Source organism: Chelonoidis abingdonii, chromosome 1, assembly GCF_003597395.2.
Source record: "Chelonoidis abingdonii isolate Lonesome George chromosome 1, CheloAbing_2.0, whole genome shotgun sequence".
NCBI lineage: Eukaryota > Metazoa > Chordata > Testudines > Testudinidae > Chelonoidis > Chelonoidis abingdonii.
The window spans coordinates 130,719,619-130,732,497 of record NC_133769.1 but is presented as its reverse complement, the minus strand read 5'-3'; the positions used below and the strand labels follow the sequence as shown (position 1 = coordinate 130,732,497).

Below are 12,879 nucleotides of genomic sequence, written 5' to 3'. Positions count from 1 at the left end.
CCTGAGTTAGCTTGTTTCAACTTAGATTGCTTTTATAACTTTTTAATATTGCCCAGAACAGTGGATGGCCCCCAGAATGTTTTATTACACTCTCTCTCGCTCTCTTTTTCATTCCGCAGAAACATGTGCTGTCAATAATGGAGGCTGTGATCGTACCTGCAAGGATACGGCGACAGGGGTACGTTGCAGTTGCCCAGTTGGATTTACCCTGCAGCCTGATGGGAAAACATGCAAAGGTCAGCTTCTGTTTGCTTTGCAATGCATCATTTGCCTTCAGTGGTATCAGTACTGGATGTAAATATTCAGATATATAATCAATGCACAGAATTAAGGCTATTAATGGTATAGTATTTGCATTTGAATTTATTAGTTTTAGCTTCCTCTGGAGTAATTTTGCATTATGCATTCTAATGATTTTTATGTTTATCTGAGGGGTTGGTTTTTTTTAAGAAAATAAACACTGAGGCCAAGATTTTCAAAGCTGACTGGTGATTTTGGGGAGGCAACTTGAGAAACCCTAGAAAAGCCTGATTTTCAGAGGGTGGGTACTTTCTGAAAATCAGGCCCCTTTAATGTGTCCACCAATTGAGGTTCCCACAATTGGTAATTACTTGAAAACCTTGGTCAAATATTTACTTACACAAGCAATCAATACATTATCCCTTCCAAAGGAGAAATAAGGAAGAGGGATTTAGAATCAATAACGAAGGCCAAGCGATAGCTTCAGAGTATTGCACCACAGTAAGAAGCAAATTAACAGACTGTCTCATTGCTCATTTCCTGCCAAAAACAATTAGCCAATTACAAGACAAAATTACATTATATCAATATATTTATACACAGCCAAATACTGTAGGCCTTACTCAGCTTTCACTGCTCCAGTGGGAGTTTAATTTCAAAGAATCATAGCAAGGTCTTCAGATTTGGTCCCTAATGAGTGTAATTAAAACATGGGGGGGGAGGGGGAGTAACATCTGATATTTCTATCAACTTTTGTTTTTAGTTAAGGAGACAGGGATTTACAGCTTTAATCCCTGATACTGCAAACACAAATGTGCTTAATCCCACTCAATGGGACTACTCACATGAGTAGAGCTGCATAAGTTTTTGCAAGATCAGGGCCTACCTAAACAATTTTTCCTCTTCAATACATATTTCTTTTTAATTCAACCGCCGGACACTTGGTGATGAATATATAGTGAGACACTGCCTATAATGGTGTCACAAAGAGTATTTTGTTGTCACTCAGTGATTTAGCATAAATTGACCTACCTCACCAAGTAGCTGTTTAGATTATTTTTTTCTTAGAATAAACTAGGAATGTCAGAAAATCTCCAATCCAGACCTTGATGTTACTTAAAATAGTAAAACCCACAAAAATAAACATAAAACGTGTGGTTTCCCCTTGCTCCAACTTGAAAACTCCCACTGCTTGGGCATGATCCTGTTAATATTTACTGAAATAACAGTCCATTTGCATGTTTATTGGAAAATAAAACTTTTAAACTGCCATTGCACACAATGTTAATAGTTAAGGGTGAGCACACATCAAAAATCAGTCATTTCAGTTCAAACCACATAAAAATAAATGTTCGTTTTTGCAGGCAGCATAGCTCAAGCCATAGAGGTTCAGTAAGAGTGATTCCACGGAGTTCTGAAAAAGGAGACATTTTAATACTGTAAAAACACCTACACTTGATCATAATGTTTTTTACTTGAAACTACATCATGTAAAATAAAATGAATTCTAAATTTAGCTGGCTTCCAATTTGAGGTTGTCCCACTGGGCTAAAATGAAATAATATTTATATAATAATCAACTCTATAATTTGCATGATAAACAAAATGAAATATCCAATTGATTCTCAAGCCTAAGGTAAGAGATCTGAACTGTTTCACAGTATTTTTATGGGGAGAACATGTAAGAAAGACAATCTGTGTTATTTATGGTGTTGCAGATTTTTTATTTTATTTTTTAAATAAACAGCTACTGGGAATTCACTTTTATGGTTAAAAAGATCCTTCAAGTCATTTTTAACCATTCTGGGAGCTTTAGAAAAATGCTCTTCATTTTAAAACAGTAAACTAAATGTTTTACCTTTGATTTAACCAGGTTGAATGTTTGTCTAATGTAGTATACTGCAGACATTTAGGGCTTGATCCTGTATCAGTGGAGTTAATGGGAACTTTGTCATTAACTTAAGTGGACACAGGATCAACTTCTTTAAAATGAGCCAATTGGGCTGCTTTTGTAGTTAACCACAGGCAACCCTAAACACAAGTAAATCAGAACTGCATTTTAGGATTTATAGCTTCAACATGTGAAAGAGAACATTTCCTCTGTCCCAACTGCCTCCTTCAGAGGTAATGGCACTGCTGCCTTCTAGGATCCTCTTGCTAGTAGAGAGAACCTTAAAAAGGTGAACTAAAATGTTCAGTTGTTGAGTTTCTGCAGCGATGGGATATTTTGATTTGATTTTTTTTTCCCCTGGCATTTTCAGGGGTTGAGTATTCTTTCTATCGGGGTTTATAGTGGCTAAGTCACAAAAATGATGCATCCCTCAAAGAAAGTAAGTCTTTCAAAGACATACACACAAGTTTTCTCCTTTCCTCTTTTTGTTTGACTCTTCTTGAGTTCAGTGCTCTTTCCAAAGAGAGTTGATTGGGCCAAGTATTTCTTAAATATGCAGTTCAATATGCCATGAATCTGCAGTAAGTACATATGTATGGTAAGACCCTTTAAAAGCATCTGCAGGGACCACACAACTATCACATCCTGTCCCTAGTGGGACAGTGTCTCCAGGTACAACAAACATCATAGCATCCACAAATGAGGTTTTTCATAGAAACGTTGTTTTGAGAGGGTATTTCCAAATATTGAAGGAAAAAATACAACAGTATCTGTTGAGAGAGCAAAGTAAGAGTGTAAGTAGCAAACTAGCCATCTTGAAAGGTTTCTCAGTGCTCGATTGCTTCAGCTAGGGATAAGCAAGCAACTACAGGGTCTCCTTCCAACCTTCTCCTATTCCTAGCATTAGCTGTGATTAGACCTGGCTGGGAATTCATCAGCAAAACTGTTTTTGTCAGAATATGCCAATTCATCAAAACCAAAACTTCACAGAAACGTACCAGTTTCAGCAGTCCAGAATGGAATTTCTGGTTCAGATGAAAGCAAGAGGCCCACCCCGGAATAGCCAACAGAGCACTAAATGGGACACTCACCTAGGTCTCCCACATCCTAACCACCCAGCTGTAGAATCAATCTCCTTCTCTCTGGCCCAATGAATGTTCACCTATATGTACAAAATGGAACAGCTCCAATAGGAGGGAAAGGAGAGAGCCTGACTTAGAGCCTAGTAGCTTGGACCTCTGCCTGATTCAGAGCAGGGACTTGAACTTGGGTTCTCCCACATCCCATGTGAGTGGCCTAACTGCTAGACCATTGGCTAGTCTAGCAGTTTCTCTCATGGGTTTGTTTTTGTTTTGTTGTGAGACTTTTTGAAAGGTATCATTTTTGTACCAGTGAAGAACAAAAACAAATTTTGATACTCCAAAATTTTTCGTGAAACAAAATTCATGTTTTCCAGCCAGCTCTAAATGTAAATTAGTCTTTAAGGTTCTGAAATGTTTGGAAAATGTATGAGAGACAGAGTGTGTGTGCATCTGGGTTTGGCGCATGAGGGGCTGAGTCCCAGGAGTGAGCATTTTCATGTGCTATTTCCAGCCATAAGCAGAAGCAGTAGTGCCACAAATCGCACAAGACTGCATGTTCTCATAAGATTTCCAGCCTGCTTTTGCATCTTTATCTTATAGTATTTGTACAGTCTGATAGAATATAGTTGCTGAGATTAAAGAAGTTTAGATAAGTTTGAGTATGCTTCACAGAAGCATCTGAACTTTTGGGTAATCACCCAAACTGTGGACCCTTTGAGATTCGCTCATCACTAGTTAGGAAGTAGCCAAATTTGGTTCATCGCTAGTCAGTTCTTTAACAGATTTCTTGTTAAAGCACAAGTTATTTGAAACTTTAGAATACTGGTAACTTATTTAAAGCCAATGCAATTCTTCTTATTTATTATTGTTAATTGCTGAGGTCAGACTGGGTAATTTAATGGTCCCTTCCCACCTTAAAAATGATGAATTCTATAAATGTTTTGTATTGCCTAGAAGCCCCAGTCAAAGATCAAGACCTCATTGTGCAGGCAATATATGTTCACATAATGAAAAAACCATGTCCTTGTACCAAAATGTTGTCTCGTTGTTGTTTTTTTTAAATATTATATATGTAAATTAAATGTTTAATAGAAAAAAGTCACAAGAATACATGTAAAAGAAAAAGATAAGTATTTTTAGGGAGCATGTGTTTGTGTGTGTGCGCATGCATGATATTCACAAAAGTCAGCAAACCACTTTAAATTCACTAACTGTCCTGTACTCTATTCACAAATGCAAAATATCTCCTCATATTTCACAACTGTATCATAAAAGCAGAAATGGTCCCAAATCGCAGAATTCAGATCTGGATTGGGGATTGAATTCTGAGCCCTGTTCCTGCCCCTTCACAAAAGGTTAGGAAGTGGATTCAAATGCAGCTCTAAATAGAAGTAAGATACAAGTAATGAGATGAACTGATTTTTCTGAGGCACTGCACATCCGCAGCTCCCACTGGCATCAGCTGGAATTGTGAGTCCTGTGTACCTCTGAAAATCACATCCTTTCTGTTCTGTTCTCTTGTCAGTGCAGTGTGCAATCTGATTTTTATCACATTTCTAAAACAAAATAGGGGAGAAACAAGCTAGGTTTTCTGCTATAGTGAACCTTTTAGATTACAAACAAGAATGCATTATGAGCAGGTTTCCCAGTCTAATAGTTCATTCCTTTTTAACATATATTTCATGACTTAATAGGGATATAGGTGGATTCCTGCATCACTACTCCGCCTTGTCTTATGTGGAGTTTTTTTGTTTTGGATTTATGAACATGGTTTTTTTTAGTGTTAAAGAATTAGATAATGTTTTGTTGTTATTTTTAAGATGGTAAACTGCAGATTGATAGATTTTTATTCCACAATAAGATCAGAGAAGAGCAAGAAAAATTACCTGGAGCTGGAAAGACTGATTTATTTAAAAAAAAGATTACAAGGCCAAAATGAGTATAGCTTGACTAAGCAAGAGCTCAGAAGGGGTTGTGGGCCTTCAGAATCATGTGGCAGGATGTGGACGCTAAGAAAAGTGACAAATTATTTCAGGTGATTCAGCAGAGTTAATCCAAAAGTAAAGACTAAAATAAGGAAATATTAGGAATAACTTTTAAGTGGGAATACATAATAATGTGGAATACTCTCAAGAGAAGTGGTGAAAGCTCTGGTACATGGGATAATACACAGTTAGACTGGATGCAACATTACACAATGTACTGTAAGAAAAGATCTGCATTGGCACCTAGGGTATGGAATGGATAGTATGAAAAATATTTTCCATCCATGACTTCTATTGTTATGCAATCTTATGCCCTTACAAATATTCTTTGTGCAGTCCAATTGTGGAATAAGAATAATGCTGATGTCTGTGGTGCATAGAGAGTGAGTCCAGGGCCATGCTGAGAGTAGTCAGAACCCAGATTCACCAAAATTTTACTCTCCCTCTGCTCTGGAAAATATCAGCTCCTACCCTAAGGGTCTTCTCATCTAGGTCTCTCTTACAGAAACCTCCTTTCAAGGTTCATTTTGCTGTTCACTTCTGAGTACCACTTTTAGTAAGACAGAAACCTCATGTGTCCTCCTCAGCTTAGTGCAGTATCCCCGCTAGTGCCATTTCACCACGTTAGCAGCTTCTCCTGGGCTTTGGTGATGCACAGACCCCCTTTTACTTTGATCTGGTCTCCCAGGGCCCAACCTGGTGCTGGTTCTGCTGTGCTTGCTGGCCTCTCATTGGCCATTATGCTGTGAACATCCCAGACCACATCCCATAATGCGTAGTGTGGTAACTCACCAAATTCAAAAGCAAAAGCTGCAGAAAGGATGATGTGGGAATCAAGTGATGCAGTGCCCTACTCTTCTTGTACCCTAGTACCTGCCACCTTTTTTCACCTTGGCTGTTGGCCCCCAATGTGGTAGATACTGATGACCATTTGGTCCATGGCTCTACAATGTGTTGGCTTCTGAGAGCCTTTTCCCCACTGGATTCCCATTCCACAGATCTGCCCCAAGTGACATATATAAAGAGATTAATCAGTTTAGCATTTTAATCACATTAGGTATAACATGCATTGCTGACAAAACATGAGACACATTTAATAGAAGCTGTTGGGGAGCAGAGACAAGAAAGTCAAAATAGATTGATTTGTAAAGACCCGCCCTCTCAGTGTGGAAAATAGAGGGCTCAATTGTCTTTGGGCAGGTATAGAGTAGATGGAGAGAGAAAAGGTGGAATGGAGGCTTTCTGACTAACTCATACACTGAAGAAGGGCCAGGAGCAACTGCTATCACTGCATTTGGTGGATTACAGTGACTTCCCCCATGTGTGTCCCTGGAAAAATAAATTGGAACAAGAGAAAGGGCCACAGGCCCACTCTGCACTGGTTGAATACTATGAGCGATGAAGCAGTCTGTACAGTCCTATAGAATGGGCAACTGGTGTGCTCCAGCTGTACACCAGGAAATTAACAAAGGAATTGTGCACCCTGAAGTTCCCACTGGGTTAGTGCAAATCCTCACTGCCCCCTATACAGACCAATGCCTTAAACACACAGTATGACCCAGAGACTGCTGCACTGAGAGCTGTTGGACTAAAATGTCAGGGAAAAAAGCTTTTTAAACTAGCTTAATAGAAATAGATTGTAAGGCTTTTGGAGCAGAGACCATGTCTCATCTATGTTTTGTAAAGTGCCAAGTAACTGCATGACATTCTATAGCTCCTTTGTAATAGTAATGACATTTATTATAGCATGTAAATGATTTCCTGCTACCTTGAATTCGTAGACAGATTCTCAGGTAGTAAAAATTGTCATTGACTTCAATGTAGCTATGACAAGTTTACACCAGCTGATGATCTGCCTCCAGGTATTTGTTGAATGACTAAATGCCACACTATTAATTCCTATTCACAAATAGATCTTTGCAGAGTGCAGGTGATTTCATGGATGCTTATTTAAAAGACATAAAATACCTCCACAAGTCTCACAGTAAAGATGGGGCATTTTATTTATTATGCTGTGCTCAGGAAGCACCCTTCTTAACCTTCTGGCATATTGTTTAACTAGAGGGGTGTTATGCAGGGGTTATGTGACTGGATGCTGTTTATGCAAACATTTCTTGATCCTGCTGTCTCATTGTCATGGTTACCCAGCAATGTAATGTGCTCTCTGCTTCCTTGAAACAGGCGCCCATCTTTTTGCATTCAGATGCCGCAGAGAAATGTGGCACTAATGTGTTTAAATACTTGAATGTGCTGCAGTGGGAGCATCAGCAGGAGATGTGTTTGTAAGCTGTTCTCTTTGCCCTCCAACTCTACTTTGTAACCTGCCGAAGCTGTGACAAAACTAAAAGTAAACTAGGGGAATATACAAACTGATTAAAAGATTTCAATCCAGAGTGTAAGGTCATGATCCAAAGCCTGTTGAAGTAAATGGGGGTCTTTGCATTGACATAGTTAGGCTATGGATAAGGCCCAAAGAGGGGATTCGGATTTCCTTGAAGCCTCTTGCCGTAGTATAATCATTTCGGTTGCAAATATGTGAAAATGAATTAAATTTTTAGGGTTGAATTGTTTCTGTGAGGGCAGCGTTTCTTTTGTTACAGAATAAACAACAGGTACTTCTGAGATTAAATTAAGCGAAAACTGTCATGTCTTGCTTAAAGTTGAACTGAAATCCTTTCTGAAAATAAATTAATCTAAAATAATAATTGACACCAAGTTGATACCAGGGTATGGTCCAAATCTTGAAGGCCGTCCTCTGTTTCATTCAGACCTTACTAGAACTAAGTGAATAATTCACAGTGAATATTTTCTCTGGCCAGTTTGGCTTCTTAGCATGGCCACAGAACATCTGTGAGCAGCTGTGATTTCCTCAAGTTTCTTAATTAGTCAAAATTATTAAATATATTTTTCTCTATATTGGATCAAACTGGCTAAAGATACTAGAATGACATCTTGCGAATCAGGATCAAATCATTTGAAACTTTGAGACAGTTTCTCCTTTCTTGGAAAGGCCCAGCAGAAATATTTGTAAGTGCTGTTTCCCAGTGATCTCAATTAGTGTGTAATTATTAATTTGGCACTTCAGATATTTGCTTGCTTGAGTGCTGCTATTGGTTGTATAAATTATATTGATTTGGATGCGATTGGTTAGATAAATTGTTTCTATTCCCTGATTAGATGAACATCCAAGTTCATCAAACAGAAGTACCTGCCCAGGCTGAATTAAGGTTCTTGTTCCCCGACTGCCCTAGCATCCAACTTTTAAATTAGTTTTCCAAGACCCTCAATGCCAGTACAATTTCACAGCAAGTAAAATACACCCCCATCTGCAGATCCTGATTAAAATTATGCACCACTAAAGTGTGCATCATGGTGTATTGAATGGGACCTAAGTGGTACTTAGGGCCAGATTTTTAAAGGTATTCAGGCAGCTAAATGCCTTTGAAACACACTTACAAAGTCACCAGATCAGTGCATTTTAAAACATGAGTTGAAATGATCTCCTCATTGGGGACTCCACCCTAAAATCCTTACTCAGGCACAACTTCTGCTGACAGGGTTTGGCTCTTTCTTACTTGGTAAGACTTGGGTTCAGAGAGTTATTTCTGTGAATCTGCTATAACAGCTAATGATATCAGTAATACCCAAAGTCGTGCAAGCAATGCTGCTCCCTACTCTGTGTTATGTGGTGGTAGTATTGTATGGGGGACACAGAATTCTGGATTCAGGTCTTGGCAAGTACAAAAAGAGTCTTTTGTTCCGTTAACCTTTGAATAGAAGTAGCAGGTTGGATCAGACTGTCAGACACTTACTAAGATGTAAATTTAGGCAAAGAATGTAGCTTTCTCTGTCCTACAAACTCACCATATATAGTGAGCAAAAAGGATTTCTGCCATCAGCACTCTCAAGGTGCACTCTCCAAAGGGAAATCATATAAAAGTAAATGGCTTGAGAGAGTAAACACAAATGAAATAAAGAAACAGCTGGTGATCACCTCTTCCACTTTAGTTGCAGTACCATAGTGCTATTAAATGTCAATCACAGACTTACAAACAGTGGTGGGTCCAAGATATTTTAAAAGGGACCTCGGGAACAGTAAAAGGGCATAGCTGAAAGAGGTGAAGCCCTCATGGCTTTGCTAGTAATGCAATTTGAAGGAAAGATCTTCTAGAATATTGTGACCTCAGATTAATTGAAAGGCATAATAAATAGCTGCCTGAACATTAGGACTAAGCACAGAGATGATGTGTTTAGCAGCAAATGCCAGGTAAAGCTGACACAACTGCAAATTTGTGACTTTCTGCCTTTCTCCATTTCTTTTGGCTTCCCTTGATGATAATATATCCTGAGACAGTCAGATACCTGCTTGACATTTATTTTAATAATGAAATACTTAATGCAGCTAATAAAAGTCTTACTGTTCTATTCCTACTGCTAATACTGAACCATACCCTTCCTCTGTTGCCACAGCATTTCAGTAAGAATAGAATGATGTGCATCGTATGAAACACCACAGAATCATGAAATATTCTGCTTATATATCACACTGTACCAATAACTTGATTTTTGGAGTAGAATGGGGGAAACTGAGCCTTTGTCTTAACCTGGTCTAATGTATAATGATGAATGGTGTGGTCAGTTTTGCATTTAGAACCATTACATAGCCCCTCCAAGATTGTCTGCATATAAAGTGTGCTACTTTTTTCAGCCACTCTGAATGGAGAAACTGGCCTGCATCTATAGAGCACTTTGATCAAGGTTTTCAAAAGTGGCTGATGATTTGTGGTGCCCAACTTGAGGCAGCTTAAAAGCTTTTCATGAGGCAGGTTCTCAGCACCGTCTGAAAATCAGGAGCCTTTTGAAGAATCTCAAACTGAGCACCCAAAAATTCAAGCTCTCAGACTCCCTAGTCGCTTTTGAAAATCTTGGCATTCATCTTCAAAGCCTCCATTCTGCAAACATTTTTTCATTTGCTAAACTTACTCACATACATAGTTCCATTGACATCTTTAGGACTACTCACAAGCTTCAAGTCTATAACTGTTGCAGGATCAGGGCCTGAGTCATTCCTGATGGCTGTTTGGTGATCACTGTGAAATGAATTGATAGTAGTGAAGTTACTAGCAAACAAGTGTCTGTATCACAAACCTGTCATCCATAGTGGTAACCACTTTTACACCTTCTTGGCAGCCTTGATCGAGAAGTCAAGACTGATTAGACATGGAGAGTGAACTATCCTCTGATGTAGAGGTGGAGCAGGGTGGAATTTGTGTTTTTGATATACCTGATGTATGAATCAATAAGACACATCACTCTCCAGAAAGAGCAGCCAGGCACCTTTCACATTGATTTTTAAAGAATTTTTTTGAAATGAGGTAAAAGGAGGAAGTAGGGAGGGGATGGCTCCGAGTAGTTTTCTTTTCTGTTCTGTTTAGTCTTATTTCCGGCTCATCACTATATTAGCCAAGCACATTGATCTAGAATAAAGTGGAAGGCAGAGAGAAGTTAATGCAATATGTAAAGAGAGATATGTAAAAGGGATAATGTTGGTAGGTAGAGATAGAAGAACAAAATATCACACAGGAAGAAAAGAACATAAGCACTAAATAAAATAAGAAACTCAAATGAGATGACCAAGAAAGAAGCACTCAGGATGATACAAGAGGGGAAAGAGGTCGGTAATATAGGTAGAGCAAGTGGTACGTGTCTTGTGTCATAGTCATGAAAGCTTGTAAGAACCTGTCACTTTCCTATTACACTCCTCTGCGGACAAATGGCTAGATTCAGGAGGTAGAATCTTCAAACGTAAGAGTTTGGACATCGTCTCTTAATGACTCAAGATAAGCCACTTTTTGGTAAACATTTGGGGGTTGTTGTTTTCCTTACAGTCCCTACTTCCCCATTAAACTAAACCAATATTTTCATACGGTAGATGTCCTAATAGCCAGGTCAACTTAAGGTCTTCATAAATTATTACAGAACAGCTCCAATTCCATCACACCTGCTACACAAGGCTGTGTGCAAACTATAACCTAGCCCTGTGTGTTTGTGTGCCTAAAATAATGAGAAAAAGATCAAATTTAAAGAACACTCGAATTTACTTCATTTAGTTCCACTGCATTTCTAAGTTTTAAAATACAAAAGAAATTAATAAATAAAGCAAATGGAATAGTAAAATATATATAAGCACTAGCAAAAAAAAACCATCGTAAAATTCACAAGAGAGACAACTGACATCTATACTACTATATTCAAGAATCATAACCATAAAGACTTTGGACCTGTCCATGTTTGACAAGGAACTGTATTAAAGAGCCTGGTTTCGTCTTGTAACAGTGATTTTGTGGCTGAACCAAAACCCAGATTTGAAGAACTTTCTATTTTGGGGGAGTGGAGAGGGCTTGAAATCTGGATATAAACTTTGTGATTCAAAATTGACTTTCCTTTTAATGGCAAAACACCATCTTAAATTCAGTTTTATACTCATGAATGCAGGCAACAGAACAGAGGATGTAAAGAGGAATGAGTTTGCTTTATAAATTCACATTAGAAGAGCACTAATTCATTCTTCAAGAGGATCCAGAGTGCAGAAACATAAAGAAACTAGAGTTTGAATAAATGAATTAACAAGAGATTGATCTGAAAAGGTACAGTAATGAAAAGGTGCCTACTTGAATGACTAGCCCAGCACTTATAGAAGGAGAAAAAGAAAGCATACTTTTACAGTATCATATAAACTATCAGGATTGGCAACCAATATATTTCATAATGGCTATACTATAAAATCTTAGCAAAATGCTTTCCTTAGAAACCTGTTATGCAGTGAAAGATCATTCCTGCCCATTTTCAGTGCTGTTAAGTAACTACAGGAGTTGGAGAGCAGCATGCCAATTTAAAAAATCAGGTGACGGCTTCGTAGTCAAAAGCAGAAGAGATGATGTAAAGATTGAGTTTCATTTTTAAGTTGAGTAGAAAAGATAAAGGAAGTTGGCAAACTCTCTGGATAGATTCTACAGCTGCCACCCAGGATCCACCCCCAACATAGGACAGAGGAGAATAGAGGAGTTCTTGGTGATCAGAACTGGCAAGCAATGGCAGCAAAAGGGTAAAATAAGACAATGGAAATAGGTTGGGTGTAGCCAGGAAGGACTTTGAGAATGAGGAGAACAACTCTGAATTGGAAACAAAAGTCTTTTAGAGTGAGAATGAAAGTCTTTTAGAGTGATTGAGTATAGATGTGAGGTTCTTGAAACACAAGCTAAGTGATTTTTTTTCAAGATATAGAAGAGAGACTTGTAATATTCAAGGCACTACATGACAAATGCTTATATGAGGGATTCAGCAGTGTGTTGAGATATTAACATATGTGGGTTTTGAGTGTAGTAATGAGAGATGCAAAGGAACACTTGCTGTCAAAGGGTACTCCAAGTCTATGGATCTGAAAGGAAGGTCAGAGTTGAAGGAGGCTGTTGATAAGCTGGAGATACAGCTGACGTTATTTTAGTTGCCAAGTATTTGTCTTGGTACAGAGCCAGGCTACATGTATGAGACAAAGAGAAGGGCAGGGTTAGTTAAGGATGTGAAGGAGATGAGAAATTGAGTCACTCTGGCATAAAAGTGGTAGTTAAGTTCAAGTTGTTAGTTGCCCAAGTGGGAAGAGGTATCTAGAGACGTGTATAGA

At 38.4% G+C, this 12,879-nt stretch overlaps 1 protein-coding gene across 7 annotated transcripts in view; it reads left to right on the top strand.

Annotated features, from left to right (window-relative positions):
• The window catches only part of SCUBE1 (signal peptide, CUB domain and EGF like domain containing 1), a 302,108-nt gene that overhangs the window by 190,602 nt on the left and 98,627 nt on the right, over nt 1-12,879 (top strand). For all 7 annotated transcript variants that reach the window (XM_032762480.2, XM_032762488.1, XM_032762487.1 and 4 more), the window contains one exon: nt 120-236. In XM_032762480.2, the coding sequence (XP_032618371.2) occupies nt 120-236 (117 nt within the window). The remainder of the gene's footprint in view (nt 1-119; nt 237-12,879) is intronic.